The sequence below is a fragment of the Coenobita brevimanus genome, chromosome 25 (genome assembly GCF_032717465.1).
Source record: "Coenobita brevimanus isolate Jiangsu-jjx chromosome 25, ASM3271746v2, whole genome shotgun sequence".
Classification (NCBI taxonomy): Eukaryota; Metazoa; Arthropoda; class Malacostraca; order Decapoda; family Coenobitidae; genus Coenobita; species Coenobita brevimanus.
The window spans coordinates 2,553,495-2,573,210 of NC_136978.1; the positions used below are offsets into that span (position 1 = coordinate 2,553,495).

The 19,716-nt window shown below is 39.6% G+C and overlaps 1 protein-coding gene across 1 annotated transcript in view; it reads left to right on the forward strand.

Moving 5' to 3' along the window:
- The window catches only part of LOC145393844 (transient receptor potential protein-like), a 35,279-nt gene extending 17,749 nt beyond the window's left edge, over window positions 1-17,530 (forward strand). Inside the window, exons 7-18 of the mRNA XM_080267888.1 lie at window positions 306-507; window positions 902-1,072; window positions 2,194-2,428; window positions 2,839-2,991; window positions 4,034-4,286; window positions 4,582-4,715; window positions 5,124-5,247; window positions 8,857-9,052; window positions 11,453-11,620; window positions 12,564-12,709; window positions 13,826-13,893; window positions 15,210-17,530. Coding sequence (XP_080124014.1) covers window positions 306-507; window positions 902-1,072; window positions 2,194-2,428; window positions 2,839-2,991; window positions 4,034-4,286; window positions 4,582-4,715; window positions 5,124-5,247; window positions 8,857-9,052; window positions 11,453-11,620; window positions 12,564-12,709; window positions 13,826-13,893; window positions 15,210-16,282 — 2,923 coding nt within the window. The 3' untranslated portion in view covers window positions 16,283-17,530. The remainder of the gene's footprint in view (window positions 1-305; window positions 508-901; window positions 1,073-2,193; window positions 2,429-2,838; window positions 2,992-4,033; window positions 4,287-4,581; window positions 4,716-5,123; window positions 5,248-8,856; window positions 9,053-11,452; window positions 11,621-12,563; window positions 12,710-13,825; window positions 13,894-15,209) is intronic.
- Window positions 17,531-19,716: the final 2,186 nt, after the last annotated feature.

Here is a 19,716-nt window from a genome sequence, read left to right on the forward strand (position 1 = left end):
CGGTAGGAAAGGGTGGTTAAGTTGAAAGAGAATGTACGTGAGATAGGTTGAAGTTTTGAAGTATGAGAGAGAGAGAGAGAGAGAGAGAGAGAGGATGAAATTGGGGAGTTTATGAGAGAAGATAAAAGACTGAGGAGTACAGTAATAAGAGAGGAGTAGTTTGGGAAGCATGTGTTGGAAAGAGGTTGATAAGGTATGTGTATGAGGGGATAATAAGGTTGAGAGTGTGTGTGGGAGAGGCTGTATTAAGCAACCAACATACTCAGAGTTTCTTTTTGTTTCATACGTTGTAATGTGCTGTGCAGGTGTGGTTGTGATGAGTGCCTGATATCAACTGAGGAGGACTCCCTGCGCCACTCCCTATCCCGTATCAACGCCTATAAAGCCCTAGCCTCACCCTCCCTCATCGCCCTCTCCTCCAAGGACCCCATACGTACGGCATTTGAGCTCTCAGGAGAGTTGCGGCGACTGCAGGGGATGGAGCATGAGTTCAAGCAGGAGTATAAAGTAAGTTATTGTGTTGTTGGGTTGTACCAGTAATGAATAATGCAGGGTGTAGCTCGATGGTGTATACTGATAATACTGTAGTTTCTTTTGCAAATTTGCTACTGAGTGTAGAGGGTTAGAGATCCTTGTCAGGTTAGGAAAAATACAATATACTGTAGTACTGTATAGTAATAACCCTCACTGTCCTTCCTCTCCAGTGTCAAAGGTCACAAGGCAGTGATGAAGTTTGGGACTGAACATAAAGGGTTGGCCAGGGTAGGAAATAATGTACAATGTCTTTCCTCCTCCTTACCTAGAGTTATGCAATATAGTGATGATGTTAGGGATCTTCATCAGGTTAGAAAGTGCATGCAGAAATAATATCTCTCACAATGTCCTCCCCCTCCCCCAACAGGAGCTACGTAAGACTGTGATGAAGTTTGCAACCGAACTGCTGGACCAGACCAGGACCCGCACCGAGCTGGCTATTATGCTGAACTATGACCATGATGGTGAGGTGTGGATGGAGGGGGAGCAGAATTCACTGGCACGACTCAAAATGGCCATCAAATATTCACAGAAGTCGGTCAGTATCAGCAGGAATATCTTAGCAACTGCATCCTTAATCACATTAACATTAGTGATTGTCTTTTTACTTTGTTCCTATTGTCACCAAATACTTTAATTTTATTCAACATGGGGAAAATCTCTCATATTCTGATAGGTTTATTAAGGCTGTTTCTAACCTCTTCTGTTCAAATAATTCTAAACTGGAACTATCATAAGGTAACACAAGTATACTGTAAAATAATTGCATCCCGGGATTTATTGAATAAAAACTTAGATTCCAAAGGAACAGGAAGTCCAATATAATGTGAGGTAAGTATTTTTGCTGAATGTGCTCAGTAACTTACCAAGCAGGCTTACCACATCTTAGGTTTAAATGTTCCATGAATTATTTTCCGTAATTTGGTTCCAGCTTACAGTTTTGCACTGTGTTTTAAGAAAACAGCTTCTGTATTAGTGTATTTTGTATACATGCCAGTGTTTCTCATGACTAAATGCTGGTTATATCTGTCACTGAAGTAGGTGGGGGTCGTGTTTCTTATCTATCTGCTAGTCAGTTTATCCTCAGGATTATAGAAAAAAGAATGCTTGAGTAGTGATTGTGAGGTTATGTGTAAAGGTTGGCTGGGGTGATTTGGACATGTGGAAAAATGTGTGAGAATAGCTGGGTTAAGTGTTTCTCTGACCTGAACATGGATGAGAGAAGATCATACTGTAGGACCTCAGGTTATAGGCTTCAACTGGTATGCTGGTGAAGAGGATGCAGCTTGGAAAGTAGCTGTCATGTGGAAAGAGTTGACCTATTGTTTTTGTTGTTGTTGTGGTCCCAGTTTCATGGTGGACCACAGACTGAAGCTGCCCTTTACCTGCAGTCCACCATCCTCCTTTTGGGGTATGGGGAAGGAACTAAGGGATGTTTGTATAACTGCAAGATATATTGGTGCCAGTGCATGCAGGCATCCCTCTCCAGCACATATGGAAGCATGGAACACTTCCATTCAAGATGTATGTATGTACAGGGTGATCCAGACTATGCAGTATCAGATGTATGTCACAGAAACAAACTTGATATCAATTTTTATGGGTCTCTCTGTATTACTATAAGGGCATAGTATTAAATTTCTTCACTCTGGCCTGCAGTTTGTGGCTCACCCCAATGTTCAACAACTCTTGGGCGCCATCTGGTATGACGGCTTGCCAGGTTTCCGACGCAAGGACATGATATCCCAGTGTATCGAGGTCATCAAACTAGCATGCATGTTCCCTATCCTCTCCATTGCATACATGATCAGCCCGTCCTCTGAAAAGGGCAAGTTTGTCAAGAAGCCCTTTGTCAAGTTCATCACTCACTGTGGATCTTACATGTTTTTCCTGAGTAAGTGCTGTGAGATAGGAGTACAGAACTGATAATGGAGGGAAAACATTGTACATATATCACTTTTTCCCCCCCAATTTGTATACTTTGCTACTGAGATCTCCGTGAAACCTACTAGTGCCATTATGTGACTTCATTTGTGCTGTTACCACCACTAAATGATTTTATTCAACTTTAACCTTTCTCTCAACTGAATAAAATTGCCGGGTGTTAGCGTAAATTTAATTACTAGGTATAATAATACCAGAAAAAGGTTAACTGGGGACAGTTTTTGAAGCCTTTAAATGCAAAAATTTCTCCTAGTTGAACAAAATATTCTGATGTTAACCTGACTGAAATACCTAGATGCACTACAGGGTTAAGTGAGCCATAATGTAGTGAAAGTGTTGATAAATTTGTGTTGTCAACAGTGCTGCTGGCCCTGGCATCTCAGAGAATCGAGTACCTGTTGATTGAGTGGTTTGGGAACGCATGGCTACGCTCCATCTTAGAGGAATGGAAGATGAAGGAACGAGGCTCACTTCCAGGCCTGGTTGAGCTTTGTATCATTATGTATGTCTTCAGTAAGTGTTCAGCCTGGTCACATTACTGTACTCACTGTACTCTCATTGTTTCTGCAGCCATAGACATTACATATCTCTCTATTTCCTCTGTAACTAGTCATGCATTTTATAGGCATGGTGGCTTAGTGGTAGAGCACCTGACTCAAGATCGAAGAGTCGTGAGTTTATGCTGCACCCAGGTAAGCTGTCTTGCCGGAAGAGGTAGCATATGCCTGTCACCTACCTGGTTATAGCAGCCGTGGTTCAGTGGGTTAGAGCGCCCTGACCGAAGGGTCGGAGGTTTGAGTCCACTCAAGGGTCATTGGTAGACATCAGGAAAGGCATCCGGTCATAAAAATTGCTACACATTCCAAAACCAAAGTCCTCTAATCAGAGGAAATTCCTTAGTCCTTATAGAAAAAAAAAAGGGGGACATGGTGTATCGCAGTGCTGCAGTTCATTTATATTCTAACATCCTCCCACTCAGTGCAGGAGAGGGACATGTTCATGTGGTGGCACTTTATAACTGGGTGGCTCCAATGCCCAGTTATATAACCTTCCTTCAACCCCCTGCCTATCCTTTGAGAGTAGGATGGAGGGCTGCTAGATAAGGGCAGCCTGCATTCCACTGAGTTCACATTTAGATGAGCATGGATCAGCTGCAACAACAGTTAACAACCCTTCTACCAATCACTTTTTTTTTTTTTTTTTTTTTTTTTTAAATGTGTCCGACTCTGGGCATAGGGTTCACAGCCTGCTTTCAAGGCCCAGTAGCCCTCCTACATACTGCACACCTCTACATGTCACCACTTCGGCGCTAACACCCACCGTCCATACTGAATACATGCTAGGGCTGTCTCATACAGGACTGGTGTAATGTTATTAGCGGGGGTATTTTTACAACGTGCTCGATATTAGCTGAGAAAGTCTCTTGAGCAGTGGATTTCTGGTATACAGTGAAGACTCGTGGAACTTTATTTACTGTATCACCAACTCCTACATGATGGTATGTCACTGGATTGAAAATATTAACAGAAACACTATAACTGTCTCTCTCCAACAGGTTTGGTATGGGGTGAGATCAAGTCACTGTGGGGTGATGGGTTATTGGAATACATCAAGGATCTGTGGAACATCATCGACTTTGTGACCAATTCGTTCTTCATGACATGGATCCTGCTGCGTGCCACCTCGTTTTTCCTTGTGCAAAAGGACCTGTGGTATGGGCTGTGGCCGTACTACCCCCGTGAGATGTGGCATCCCTTTGACCCGATGTTACTATCAGAGGGATGCTTTGGTGCGGCCATGATCTTTTGGTGAGCATGGAGTGCCTGTTTTTTTTTTTTTTTTTTTTTTTTTTTTTTTTTTTTTTAATAGGATTTCTGCTGTTCATTTTATGCAGTATTAAATTGTTTTTGCCATTGACCTATTACAGTCTGATGACATATTTTATATTTTATACATGTTTCCTGTAGCTTATGAACTCTGGGATTAAGTAATAGACAAATACAGGTACTCCTCCAACTTTGAATTAGTCTCATAAAGGATAGTAAAGTACTGTACTGGATTTTTTTTTTTCCCTTCAGTCATTCTGAACTGTTCCTTTGACAGTTTCCTGAAGCTGGTGCACATCTTCAGTGTCAACCCTCACCTGGGGCCACTGCAGATCTCACTGGGACGCATGATCTTCGATATTCTAAAGTTTTTCTTCTTGTACACCCTCGTACTCTTTGCCTTTGGTTGTGGTTAGTTTCTGTGGTGAAGTTGATGTTTCTTTCTTGAATTTGACAGAATATAATCATAGATGGATATGCATTCCTAGCTGAAATACATTCATAACCAAGCTTTAATGAAGCAGAGTTTATCAGTCATAGAGTTGTCTTTAAGATGGCATAGGAGGCTTTGAAGCACTTCATTAATGATTTATGTAATGTATCTTATCATTACATTGTCTTGTATGTAATTTATCTGGTATCTTTTTCATATCAACATAGTTAACATCAGTACTGTACAGGAAGATACTGAGGTGTATTGCACAGAATAAATTATTTAGGAAGAAGTGCTACAAAACCACTTAGAGTACAACATTTATTTACAACATTGCTAAAGGCTTGTTTCCTTTTTTATTCACATTTCTCTTCCATTGTGGCCAGGTTTGAACCAGCTGATGTGGTACTATGCAGAGCTGGAGATGCATAAGTGTTACTCTCTCCCTGGTGGCCTCCCAGATACAGATAATGAAGATCAGGCTTGCTTCATCTGGCGACGTTGGGCTAAGTTAGTACCTTTTTGCTGAGTTTTGTACTGTATTGTCGTCTGTCCACTTTAATTTAGCCTAAACTTGCCATCTCTCCATCTTGAATGTTAGGCTGTAAGAAGATATTAAATTCCTTCATTCCAGTTTTTTTTTTTTTTTTTTTTTTTTTTTTTTTCCTCCTTATGGGTGATTGTACTCACCGGAGAAAGAGAAATTAAGAAATGAAGTGGGTCGTGGAATCTTTCTAATTCCATCATTATTGTTTAGGGGGTCTTTTGAAAGGTAAATAAAATTGTCTGGAGATATTGGGAACAAAAAAAATGTGGAATGTGATGCTGGTCATGAAAAAGTGCCATGGAAAGGATGTGGAGCTAAAGTGCAGTTACAGATATTTCCTTATTGTGCTACTAAGGTATGGGAAAGAAGCTCTAAAAGCATGAAAAGCTTGAGGTATGGGAAAGAAGCTATAAAAGCATGGAAATCTCTGCCAAGTTAAAGTGGATGTTAAACATAGTGATAGGCTGTTGTTTATGAGGCCTTTATTATACCCTTTTCACCTGGACTTGGCCCAATTTTTTTTTCTTTTGCAGTCTATTTTGCATAATTCAGTGACAGGAAAAGACAGCGCTACGGCTCTACATCCTTTTTGTAGCACTTTCTTCTTGACAAGCTTCATATAATACTGTTAATCTGTTGTTACAACGTAGCATTCAAGATGGAGAGATGGTAATTTTAGGTCAGAATACAGTGAAAAGAGTATAGTTAGCTATGAGGGGGTTAGTTTGCCCCTAGTGTCTACTTTCAAGCCTCTTCTATTCATGGTACAGTAGTTGATTTTGGTCTTCCTGTTCCTTACCTTTGTTTGTTTACCATCTGTTTCATTTTTTTTGCATTGTCCTTTTCTTTACCCTTGTTTTTACTTTCTGTTCCTTCTGTTCTACTCATTATCATCCTCATATTCCTTACTTTTATTACCATACCTTTGTCTCCACTGATTTTCACATTCCTGCTCTTTTCCATTATGTGTTTTATCTTTCTCTCTACTCATTTGCATATTCCTGCTTCCTGCCTTTGTCTGTTTACCTCCCTTTCCATTCACATTCGTCTGCCTCTTTGTTACTTTTGTCTGTTTACCTTCGTTTCTACTAACTTTCTTGATCCTCTTCCAAACCTTTATCTTTTTACCTTCCGTTTCATTCTTTCCCTTTTCTATTTTTCTCTCACCTTCCCTTCCTGTGTACTTTTCATCTTATCCTTCATTCCTTGCCCCCCATGCATATTTTGTTTCTCATTTCCAATCCTTATATCTCCACAGTCCTTTGCAAGAAGTATGATAGTGTAATAAAATACATTCCCTTAGATAACATAATTATAATATAGAGCTTTAAGGTACTGTACAGTATTTATGAGGCACTTACAGCTTATCATTTAGTGTGGATCAATATACTTCATTCAGAAGACTCCAAAAGCTTTATAAGTCCTGGAGTAATTTAGATTGATATGTTAGTATACTGTACAGTTTTTAACATTATGTATTTATTAAGGTTAGGTGCTTTTGCTTATTCAGTATATCAGGTAAACTTCACCAAGTTGTTTTGGCATTATGTAGAAAGGTACAGTAGTGTTGGAACAAGGTTTATTACTTAGGGTGCTGTGGAGCTTGGATATGGTGGCAAAATCTATGTTTGTAGGCAGATTACTGTTTTGTCTGTATTTTCCAGTAATGTTATCCAGGTGGTAAAATGTTTCTTCCACATTTAAGCATAAAGACCTTATCATGCCAAACCAGAAAGATGCACAGCCAAAATAGTGTACATGTGTAGGGATCCCAGTTAGTAGTGCGACAAAATTCATGTGACCAAACCCATATTGCACAGCTAGAGTCTTGACACCATGTTCTCATTTTTTTTTTTTTTTTCTAACAAGTCATCCCTAGCAGTTTATTTTACACATGACATCTAAATACAGTACAGTATTCTGTTGTTTGTTATTGTCTTCATATTGACACAGATTGTATGAATACCATAAAGAGAATATTCAGCCTGCTGTAATATATATGTAAATGTGGGATAAGGAAGATGTGCCAGGCAGTATGGAACTTGACCATCATTCTTCTCGTATTTTTAAGATGCACAGTGAAATCAAAGACAAATATTCATGTCCTTGAACTGGTTGTATGATGGACGGATGGATAGATAGACACAGACCAAAAGGTGGTTCTTGCACATGGATCCCTATGATTTATTTTGGCTGTTGCAACTCTCATTGATGATAACAGTCTCTTCCTGTGATAATCACCAGCTTGTTTGAGACCTCTCAGTCCCTCTTCTGGGCCTCCTTTGGTCTTGTTGAATTGGATGCATTCGAGCTGGTGGGCCTGGGTGGCTTCACAAGATTCTGGGCTATGTTGATGTTTGGCTCGTACTCCGTTATCAACGTCATCGTCTTGCTCAACTTGCTGATTGCCATGATGTCAAACTCCTACAACATGATCCATGTGAGTCTAGAATTACAGTAGTATGAAAGGAGTGGAGATTTTTTTTTTTTCCAAATTTTGTGTCCAAGACATGAACAGAAATTCTCATATTTGACTTTATGGTATCCTCATTGGGCATAGACTGGTGGAAATTTAGGGTTTTACCATGACATCTTCATTGAAAAACTGTGAAGTGCTTACTGTGACATACTGCTAATGCAGGGTCCCTCAGATTAAGTTTATTTCAAAATGCATCATGCTTCCTCTTAATCTATGGCCTGCAACCCCAGACTCAACTGAGGGGGCATGTGACCAACCTCATAGAGCGGAAATTTAAACAACGCACCACAAAGGTTCTTGTATGAGTGGTGTCACACAATTTTTATGAGATAATAGTTTTCTGTCATCTCTCACCCCCCACCATCTAAGTTGAGGTCAGAAACAAGGTAACAGTAGCTACTTGGAATGTAATTCATGCACTTCCTGGTTCATTAACATATCACTAGCACCTGAGGAAGGCACAAATCTGTCAAAAAAAAAAAAAAAAAAAAAAAAAAAAAAAAAAAAAAAAATGATGGAATCAAATGCAAAGCTGACAGTGACTGAGAGAAGAGAGAGAGTGATTAAATAAATTATCCAAAGTAGCATGCCATGCTCAGGTTATGGCATAATGAACTAGCTGACAACTCACAGTCTTTGACAGGAGTGAGTCCTGCACATATAGTTGTCTGTTTCCTGCCAAATGGTAAATTTCTGACCACAGTAACTCTGTTAATTGTGGTGAATTGAGCAAAAATTTCATTGCTATACCAAATGTGTCATATTGTTTCAGACTTGATGATGTACATTTGAAGACATTTTGCAATGGTCACTAATTTTACCATATTGCCACACCACAGAGCCTATTTTGTGGCTCCCCCTGCTGCAGTCCATTGGTTAAGAACTTCCCATATTGGGGTTAGCAGTGGTGCAACTGATGTTTTGTGTGGGTTGGAAGCCAAACCAAGTGCCAAAATTAGCTTGTTACTTCTCATACTGTTAAAATAAAACATTGTAACTCAGGTCTTGGACACAAACAGAAAATTTTTCTCCACCAGTTTACCTTTGCTAACCATAAAAATTGCTACATGAGTATTGTTTCCTCCCCTGATAGCCTATTCGAGACATCCCAGTCACTGTTTTGGGCCTCCTTCGGCCTCGTTGAATTGGACGCATTTGAACTGACTGGCGTGGGGAGCTTCACAAGGTTCTGGTCCATGTTGATGTATGGCTCGTACTCCGTCATTAATGTGATCGTTCTCCTCAATCTTCTCATTGCTATGATGTCTAATTCATATAACATAATCTCGGTGGGTCTAGGCAGCATTCTATATATTCAGCTGCTTTTAGTGCTGATTGTCTTTAATTTATTTATTTTTTATTCACATTTTTCTACCTGTGCCTGTCAACCCAGTCTTCTGAAGAGCTATTATTGTTCTTTGAAAAAAATAAGTAAACAATAAATCCATCAGTTTGCACAACGTGCCGATATTCATTGAACACTAGAACCTCCAATCGAATTTGCTTTAATCTGCCAGCTCAGTATTTCATAGTTGTATTAGACTTCAGTAGGATGCCTTGTAAGCATGTTTTAAAAAGAATCTTTCACCTCATTCGTTATGTTATATATATGCTGAACATGCAAAAATGAATGCAGAGCAGAGACTTTGCATAGGAGAATTACAGTCAATATGAATAGAAGAAAAATTACATTCATTATAATGTAAATAATGTAGGTGGGTTGACAGGTGGGATTACTTCTTATTGCCTGTCGAGCATTTTGTGCATATGGTAACTTGATATGAATTGGGACCATGAGAGCACAACCCAACAAGCACTCTTAATACTTAGAACGAGTTGTACAGCCCCTCCACTGTGCCATGACAACAGTTGGGATTGCTTCATTTTTTCTCTCTGCAAAGGCATGGAGTTTTTAATATACAGTACAATGATTTGATGTTGCTTGATTTTCTTTTGCACAAGCATTAGGTTTTTAATGTACTGTATACTGTATAGCTGTTCAATATACATGAAATATTTTTTGTTGGTTGTCAGTGTTGTCAGATCCATACCAGCATTAATACAGTTAGAAATTTAACACATCAGTTAGATAATAGTTTGTACATTGAGTAATGTAGGAAGACTTAAAGCCAAGTATACTGTGAGTTTTTTGTACTGTAGAGAAGCAACTTATTGCAAAGATTATTAATATAGTTTTCATAAACTGTATAATTGTCATAATAGGAACAGAAGATTTGAAAATCTTGGTAAAGCAGGGATAAATCCCTCTGTTTCTGCGTACCAGTATATTTTTTACTTATTTTTAATAATTGGATTCTGATCATAGATTTAAGAAATCCTAAGATTGCTTTTTTCACAGAGAATATTAAAAAATGTAGTCAATTTGCTGTACAGTATTTGCGTGATGATGATGATGGCGATGATTATGATGATGATGATGATGATAATAATAATAATAATAATAATAATAATAATAATAATGGTAGTGATGATAATAATAATAATAATAATAATAATATTATTATTATTATTATTATTATTATTATAATGATAATACTGTAATAATCTATATTATAATTATCCAATTTCCATTTGTTACTGTAACACAGCAAAAATGGCACATTCTAGCACAATTTTTTTGTCACAGCAAGGTATTGCTAAAATGCTTGAAGAATAAACAATTTCCAGTCCAATTGGGCCACCGGTTCCCGAGTTATGACTCATTTCTGGGTTTTTTATATCAAGCGTCTTCGGCGGCCTTTAGGCAGATCACTTTTGTTGTGGACACTGAAGTTACCGTAACACATCCAAAACTACGCAATGTAGTGCAACTTTTGTTACAGCAAAGTGCCACTAAAATGCTCCAACTTGAAGAATAAAACAGTTTCCAGTTCATTCGGGCCACCAGTTCCCAAATTTTGACTCATATCTGGCCTCTTGACATCGAGCAGAATTTGGCAGCCTTTAAGCAAGTAGAATTAATAATGAATATACAGTAATAATAATGATAATAATAATAAAAATAATAATAGTAATAGTAGTAATAATAATAATAATACAGTAATGATGATGATGATGATGAGGATGACAGTGTTTCAAGTGTTAATTTTAGTCCCACCTTTTTATTCTTGTCACATATCCTAGATTATTCTTAAGTCTGCATGTCAAAAGTTATGGTGTTAGGTTACCATACCCCCTATTGTTTCTCAAGCCACATACACTAGGTTGTACCCCAGTTCCCACATCTTGGAGCATACCTCAGAATAATGTATCAGTGGCTACAAATCCTGTAATTACATATAGAGTCACACAGTTCCTCTGATTATATATGCAGACACACACAACATGACACACAATATGGAACACTTCATAGCACATCCCACACTAAGACAGAACATCAGTGTTGTAGGGAATCTATGGGACAACCTCATAGGGGCACTTTCTTACCTGCAGTCGACAGTTCTGCTTGATCAGACGGACTGGCGTTTAACAACATCAACATACACAGACATATTCAAAGGTGATTCATCCCAGACTACACATCCCAGTTTTCATTTTTTAGACTTTTTCATCTTGTAACACCAGCTTACATTTCAGTAATTGATAAAAATGTCCAGCTCATAGAAATACTCAGATATCTGTAACACAAGTCAAGAATAATGTATTTGATAAAAATTACCTTCTTTTAGGAACGCTCTGACACTGAGTGGAAGTTTGCTCGTACAAAACTATGGCTGAGTTACTTTGAAGATGGTGGCACTGTGCCCCCACCCTTCAACATGATCCCCACCCCCAAGGGCATAATGAGGGCCCTGGGCATCACCAGCAAGAAGATGAGGGGCTCCATCAAGGAAAAGGTGGGTTGTCTTGGTTGGTGTCAGTGATGATCTATAATAGAGTTGGAGGCAAAAGTTCATCTTATACTGTGTTTTACCTCTTTTTTCTCAGTTTCTTCTGTGGGTGCTGTTGCAAGGGTGATAGAGGCTTATTATATTTCTCTACCAGTAAGTGATTCTCATTTATATGATGCATTATAGAGAAAAGCGACAAACATATCCCAGGTGTAAAGTAGACATGGTGGAATAGTTTAATTTTTTCCAACTCTACATCAAATATTAACAACTACAATAATTCATTAATTCTAACTCCTTCGCCTGGAGGGTCTCTATTGAGCCAAATAAAAAATTCTGGTATTGTCCAAAATAAAATGCAAAATGTATCATTGGATTGAAGGGGTTCTCACAAATTATGTATAAAATCTTTGACCCTAGAGCTGAATAAAGTTACCTGACATTAACCTGAGTATGATGCAGAGCACTGTATATCCTTGTGCTGAAAGGGTTAATAGGTACTTCCCAATGTTAGTAGGTAAACTGTATGTTCTTTCTGGTGTTCATAATTTGACAGTCTGAGATTGTGTGTTGTCCATGTTAATTTGTCACAGTTACTTTATTGTAGAACTCATGTGACATCTACAGAATTTTATTATGGCTGTTGCCAGATTATTTTATTTAAGTAAGGGTAACGTCAGGACCTAAAGGAAGAGAAGTGGTTACCCTGGCCATTCCTACAGGTTCTGATCTACCTGACCTAAACTAACCATATATCACTTGCATAACCTGAAGTTATATAGCTTCTTCAACTATTTTATAGTTTCCTCTTGCTATGTAAAATAACCTAGCTCTGCCCATGCAACTTACTGAACTTGGCCTTGTCTTGCAGCCTAAATGGATTGTACTGAGCTAAACATGTAATTTCACTTTGTTAACCTAAACCTTGTAACCGTACCTGGTCACACAGTCCAAGAAGCGCGCAGACCAGCGTCACATGAACGTGATGCGGTTGCTGGTGCGTCGTTACATCACCGAGATGCAGCGCAAGGCAGATGAGAAGGGTGTCACTGAGGATGACATCAATGAGGTCAAACAGGATATTTCAACATTCAGGTGACTCATCGCCCAGGTTACTGAATCAGACACTTTATGTATAGTTCATCCACCTGAATTTGCTATGAATTTGGGTGATTATCGATCATTGCAAGTCACATATTCATAGCGTGATATAAAAGTAATACGAAAATGGCACTTTTAGCTGAAGAGGAGAGAGAGACCAATGCCTGTTGGGCAGTTACAAGGTACAGGTGTGTGTGCTGGCTCTATGCCTTTGTCTGGCTATCACCATTATGCTGTGCATTTACAACAATAAACATTTCAATCAGTCAGTCAGAAAAGAATATGCCATCTTTGCTTACATATTGTGTAATCTGTACTTCTTGTCTTAAGTTACTTAGGAATTCCATCACTCATTCCCCAGCATCTAGTAAGTGGAACCTGTTTGCCCTTTGCCACCACACTGACAGCCTTTTGGCTACTTGGGGGACATCATGGTTCAAGTAATATAGCGTACGTTTCAAACTGACAGTGGATAACAGTACATGGGAGTCTAACATACTTTTGGATTGAGCTTGGGACACAACACGCAGTCAGCATGAGTGAAACAGACAGAGGAAGGGCGCCTAGAGCGATGTGTTCATGTGTTAAGGCCATGACATCATTGTCCAGTGACTTACATGCCACTGCATGGATAGTTTTAATGTTGAAGACGGTGGTCCAAGGTTCATAGCCACAATCATCCAGCATAAACCACGGAATTGCCAGCGTAAAGGACAGAAGAGTAGAGATTGGGGGTGCCATGTTAAGAGTGGTTAGTGTAAACCAAGTCTATATAAAGCAAGTGCACTCTGTATTTCCCTCATTTCAGTAGCAGAATAAGAAATTACATCTCTACATCCTTTCCATAATTTTCATGGCTAGCATCATATTCTTGTGTTAATTTCTTGTTACAGGTCAGCATTCAAGATGGTGGGATGCCAATTTTAGGCAAAGTTAAAGTGAACAGTGTATAGTAGAGCTCTTGTGGGTACATACAGTAGTTAAGCATTTCTCACAAAAAAATTGCATATTCAGTATAAGGGCAATAGAAGGTCCATTTACATGTAATTTTTAGAAAAACTGTTATTTGTATTAAGCTTGAGAAATTTGTAAGAAATTATTGTTTTCCAGATATGAGCTCATTGACATCTTGAAGAACAATGGCATGAACACATCCATGGTCAATGCAGAAGACTCATGTAAGTACAGTACCATTGATAGTTATGTTTTAATACTGTACACCAACTCATTCAGCAGGAGTGACTGGTGATGGGTTGTGATACTGTATAATGACATGGTGGAGTTTTTCAAGGAGCCACCTCTGATGATATTGTGAGTTCTGGTATCTGGTAACGTATTGATAGATGTGTTTTGCAAGTACAGTACTGTCCATGTGAAAATGTAGATAATTAAGAACAGTGTATGACTGAAGGTTGGTGAGGGTGAGGTTAGGATGAGAATTCCAAATTGGCTTGAGACTATCCTTCTGTGTAATGTGAGTGTCATGTTACATTAGCTACTAGGGTTGTTTACTTTTTAAATATTATTATTATTTGTAGAGATTTAGATAGGTGGTAGATGGAGGTGCTCACCATCCACTCACTCAATGTAGTGCTGCATTGGGTGTCTGCTCTTTCCTCTCGTCCTTCCTTCCACTTCTGTCTCTCTTTGCTTCATTCTTTCCACTTCCTTCTGCCTATGAGTGATGTTACACTCCCTCTTCTGTCTTTCTTTCCATCATTCTTTTCCCTTCCTTCTGCCTTTGAATAACCACACTGAGTGATGAGCCAAATGGTTTCCTGTGCACCAGGAAACCACCTTACTATGTGAGGTGGTAGCCATATAACCAAATTAAGGCACTCCAATTGGATCGAGCCTGTGTCGGTTTATATCCAAGGGGTGATTGGGGTTTATTGCTCACATAATGACACTCAGGGATGAGTGAGGCTGGTCACTCTCATCTTAATGGTCAGGACCAACTTGCCTAACCCCTGGCTCCTCCACTCCTCATGGGGCAACATAGGATTGGATGATGGATGGATGGATTAATAGGGATTTCCCTCTTGTGTTATCAACCTGTCTAATCTCCGTGGAAGACAGGAGCAGGATGATGGCAAGATATGTCATAGAATGAACATGCATTATTTCTAGGAATCTGGTTTTGTGAGGGATAGGCTAACAGTTACCACATAGACAGAGGATTATCCTAACTTGGGAATGGAGGAACAGCATACTACCAATTAGATACTGATCATTAACTGCATACTTACCTTATATGTATGTTGTTGCCCTCAGATGTTACTTTTATAATAATCTCAAGAACGGACCTCAGGTTTAGGGGACTTAATAGAAATGTTGCTAATTTTACAGCTTATAAAGTGAAATATGGCTGATCGATGCAAGCTTTTAATACTGCCTTACAGAATGCTTGTATATATGTATAAAAGGTTAGTAAGTAATGAAAAAATGACAAAGATGTAATGAGTTATGTCTCATGTAACTGATTGTGTTACAGCGGTGGTGGGCAAGAAGGGACGAGCCATGGAGCGGCGCCTTATGAAGGGTTTCAATATTGGCATGGTGGAGGGTCTCATGACGGAAATCCTCACCTCAGATAAAAAGCCCAAGAATATCTTTGGGAAGTTGGCCAAGGCCATTGGCAAGAAGAAGAAGGAGGACTGGAATGCCAAGGTGTCAAAGGCATCACTGCGCAGAGACCAGATTGGATCTTCAGAAACCAGCCTGAAACGTTCACAGACCTCACTCAGGCGTCGCATTCAGCATGAAAACGAGGCCCTGTTGAGGACACTTCACCCAGACAAACTTTTAGAGTACAACCCCAATTTGGAACGCTACTCTCCCACCACCAGGGTTGCCTATGCCAAATTCAAGGTCCATACTCTCAAAAAGGAGAAAGAGAAGCAGCAGAAGGCAGCCACCCAGCAGAAGACTGGAACTGCCAACCAACAGTTACAGGTCCAGAAGAAGCAGGAAGCTTCAGACAAAGGCTTCCAGTCAAGGTCCCCAACACCAAGGGGAGGAGCAAGCCCAAGTCCACGTCCAAGCCCTAGCCCTAGCCCTAGCCCTGTACCCAAGCCTCCTTCAAGTCCTTCTCCAGTACCAAAGCCCCCTGCATCTGCACCACCTCCCAAGCCACCAAGCAGTGCTGCTCCACCACCTCCAGGTAAGCCAGCCCCAGGCAAGGTGGCAGTTCCAGCAGCATTCCAACAGCAAGGGCAGTCCCAGGCTCCCCCACCTCGTTCCAAGCCCCCACCCAGAACAATGCAGCCACCATCAGGTGGTGTACCACCTCAGCCACCTCCAGCCAGCAAACCCTCTCAACCTCCTGCAGCCCAACCTCCCACACTCAGCAAGCCCAGCTCTCCTCCACCCTCAGTGCCTCCGCCAGGTCCTCCTTCAAAGCCCAAGGTCACAGTCACTCAGTCTCCCCCAAGTAAGAGCTCTCCCGCCCCTCCGAAGTCTCCCTCACCTGCCAGCTCAAGAGCACCATCGCCAAGTGGTGGAGGTGAAGTCATTGCATCAGGTAAATCCTCAGTGACAGGTCAGGTGCGCACAGGCTGGTTGTAAGTTGTCTGACCCCCTTGTTATCCTTGCTGCATATGTTCTTATCATCATTCTCTCTTGACCTAATGTAATCTGATCCAGCCTTTCCTTAACTGATGATTTTTTCATAGCCTTCTTATCCATCATATATTTATTGATGGACTCAGTTTGTCTCATCCTGATTCTTCTTGACTATCCATCTCCTAAGTTTTGCATTGAGTGAAGCTATAGCTCAGCCATCTTGCTGCATGTTATGGTGGGTCATATGCATTGCTGTTTTTGTCTGGTGGTGTTGTAACATTAATGTCCTGGCAATGTTTCTTGTGCATGTATAAATATGTAGAGATCTTTTGAAAGATTTATATAATGCAATGCAATTGTCATATGTAAGTACAGTAATTTACATTCATGTTTTATATGAAAACTTATAATAAGCATAAGTTTCACATCCTCACAGTCTAACAAGATAGCATCCACTCTCATCCATCCTCTGACCCTCCTCCTCCTCCTCCCGCACCTCTGTGATATGATCATCCTCACTGTGCTGACTGGAGATGTGGTTCTTGAAAATGTTTGCAGTTGATTCCTTGTCATAACTTAATTTGATGGAAGATCGAAAGAGATATGGGAAGACTGCTTTTTACTTTCCATGTCCTTCCTGCTGAATAAATAAATCTAGGATAATTTCCCTCTTCTAACCAAGATGTGTTTTTTGAGGAGCAAGAGATGTGGGAAGATTGCACTTTCTTTTCCTTGACCTTTGTGGGAAAAGAAGCCACAGTTACGACAGGAAATTGATCATGAGTGTGTGTATGAATCTGGTCCTAGAATCAGCTGATCATTAATCCTGGACAGTATACCATGCATCCTTTTTAATTTTAATCTTTCAGCAAGAACATTTAAATCTTTTGGGAATGGTAAGTGAAGATCTTTACCAAGTGACTGTTCAGTAGAGATAAAGCAGCTGTTACATTTTATTTTGCCTAAGTTTTTTCCATGGATAATCTTAAGTTACACAGGTATTTGGTTTTTAATAACCATCACTGCCAACATAAGTCTTGTGCAGATATTCTTGATTAGTGGTAGCTTCTGCATGCTCAGTCAGTCATCTGCAGTTCCCTTCTGTGATTTGACTTTACTCTCAGAATTGCCTGTTCTGTTGTTTCCTTATCTTCGGCAGGTCAACAAATGCACTGTTCTGTTCAGTTCCTTATAAGTTCTGTCTGTAGTTGTAGTGTTGGACATGATCATTTACTCTGTAAGATACACACATTCTCACCAACCTTTCGTGTTTTGTTTACCTCCACTAACCTAGGGCTCTGTCTAGCAGTCTTTGTATGTCTGCATGTTTAGGTCTTCTGTATATTAACTAATTCATATCACATATTTGTGTTGCAGGGTAGTATCGTTAGTGTACAGTGCTGTAAAATTAAAATTTGTGTGGTGGGTGGGGACACCCATTATCCTCAGTTAGTGTAGAAGTACAGCAGACCCCCATTTTACCATGAACTGGTGTGCGATGAATCACCTATATAATTACTAAAAAGTTAGGACCTTATATTGATACATGATCACATTTTTGCACATGAGATCTTTGATTCCATACAAAGCCTCATTGGTTTATGTACGATCATTATTTTTGCTTATCTGATCGCCAGTACCTAAGCTTAGTCATTTTTGCTGCAAGATATTCTTGAACTCAGCTACTGTTGGGTGTGTTAGTGTTAGTGTTGGAACAGTAGTGTGGTTTGGGAATTAGGCAGTAAGCAAAATGAAGTGAAATTACCAGATTAGGTGAACTGGAAACTAATTTTTAGACATTTTTGGTGGTAAGCAGAAAAGTGATGTGCAGTGAAGTGAAATAACTACCAGTTGAGATAAGTTGGAGATTTGTTAGTTAACTTTGTTGGGTAGGTCATCCTTGACCCAAAACGTATCTTCATTCAGTGTTATGACTTGATATATATGTAACAAATCATCATGCACTGGGTTTCTTCAAACACATCCTCATTGTAAAACAGCAGTATGCTACCTTCCGGTGACTTGCTACAGAGTAATGTGCCAGATTTCTTTTAGCCTAGGAATCCATTGTTATGTTTGGCAGTGGCCACATAACCAGATAAACATGTGGTGGTTTAGTGAGTTAAGGCATTTTTCTATCTCAATGTGGCCCATAAAGTTGACATGCAAGGTGAGATAAAGCAGCCTTGCCCCAGGACCCTACACATGTGGGAGAGCTTACTCCAGAAGAATGGCAGTGAAAACTGATGCTGAGATTGTGTATGGCAGTCTCATTTATGAGAATGCTTGGATGAGGGAGGAAATTCACTCCAAGTTCATTTCATGTACCGTACCTGGACAATGCCAACTTTTTTTTATACATACTCACGGCAATTAAAAGATAAGGGAGCCTGATCTAGGCATGGTATGGCTATACAGCTGTACAAGTCTTACATCCTAAGAGGCCATTAAATTATTCATTATAATTGTAGGCAGAGCATATTGGAATTATAATACTCTGTATACTATTTATACATTTGGATGACTGAATGCTAATACAGTATAACAGAAATAATGAGTTGAATAAGGTGGAGTGTCGGCGTGTCACCCACCTTCGGTATTCTGGACTAGGGTAGCCTTATAGTACTGTAGCCTCTGGCCCCCAAAACTTGAAAGGATAATATCAAATTCAGTGATCCTGTTTTCTTTTATTGTGCTGAAGTACTGATTACATTTTAGTTACATGAAACAATATCTAATATAAAACAGGAATATGACAAGCTTGATACAGGAGAAGAAAGAAAGGGTACAGACAAATGAAGTTATCACCAAAGGATGTGGAACTATATACTGTATTAGGTGTCTCCAGCACTTATCTTCATAGTGAACTTCAGGTAACTGCTACAAACTTTGCCCAGATTATCAGTCAGGTTTCACATTCATCAGATTTCTTATCTACAGCTTAGAATGAAGAAAAATATAAAACTATGCAGGTTTTCATTATCATGCATACATCAGAGTACTGTAAATACATTACTTGATATGACAACTTATTAATCAACAGTATAATTCTTTTATCCATATACAGTATCGTGCATAAGTTCCTTTACCAAAAACATCACTGTAAATTTACCATGTTCCTCATATAAAACAAGGTACACAAGCTGCATTACCATATCCAATGTATTTCCTTCAGATATGGATAACGTTTATGTGAAGCTACAGAACGTGGTGAAAGTTTTTGGCGTATCAGATACAGCCAGGATTCCGGGGGCTTGAATAACTAATGAACGGAAGCGTGTCCCATTGGAATGGGAAAACTTGGGCTGTCTGGATGTTGCTACTCCTCACCCAGCCCTAAGGTGGGAAAGGAGGTCCAGATGATGGTGATGATGATGATGATGATATACAATAAGGACACATACAGTATAATTAAGGAAAAAAGACAATACACAGAA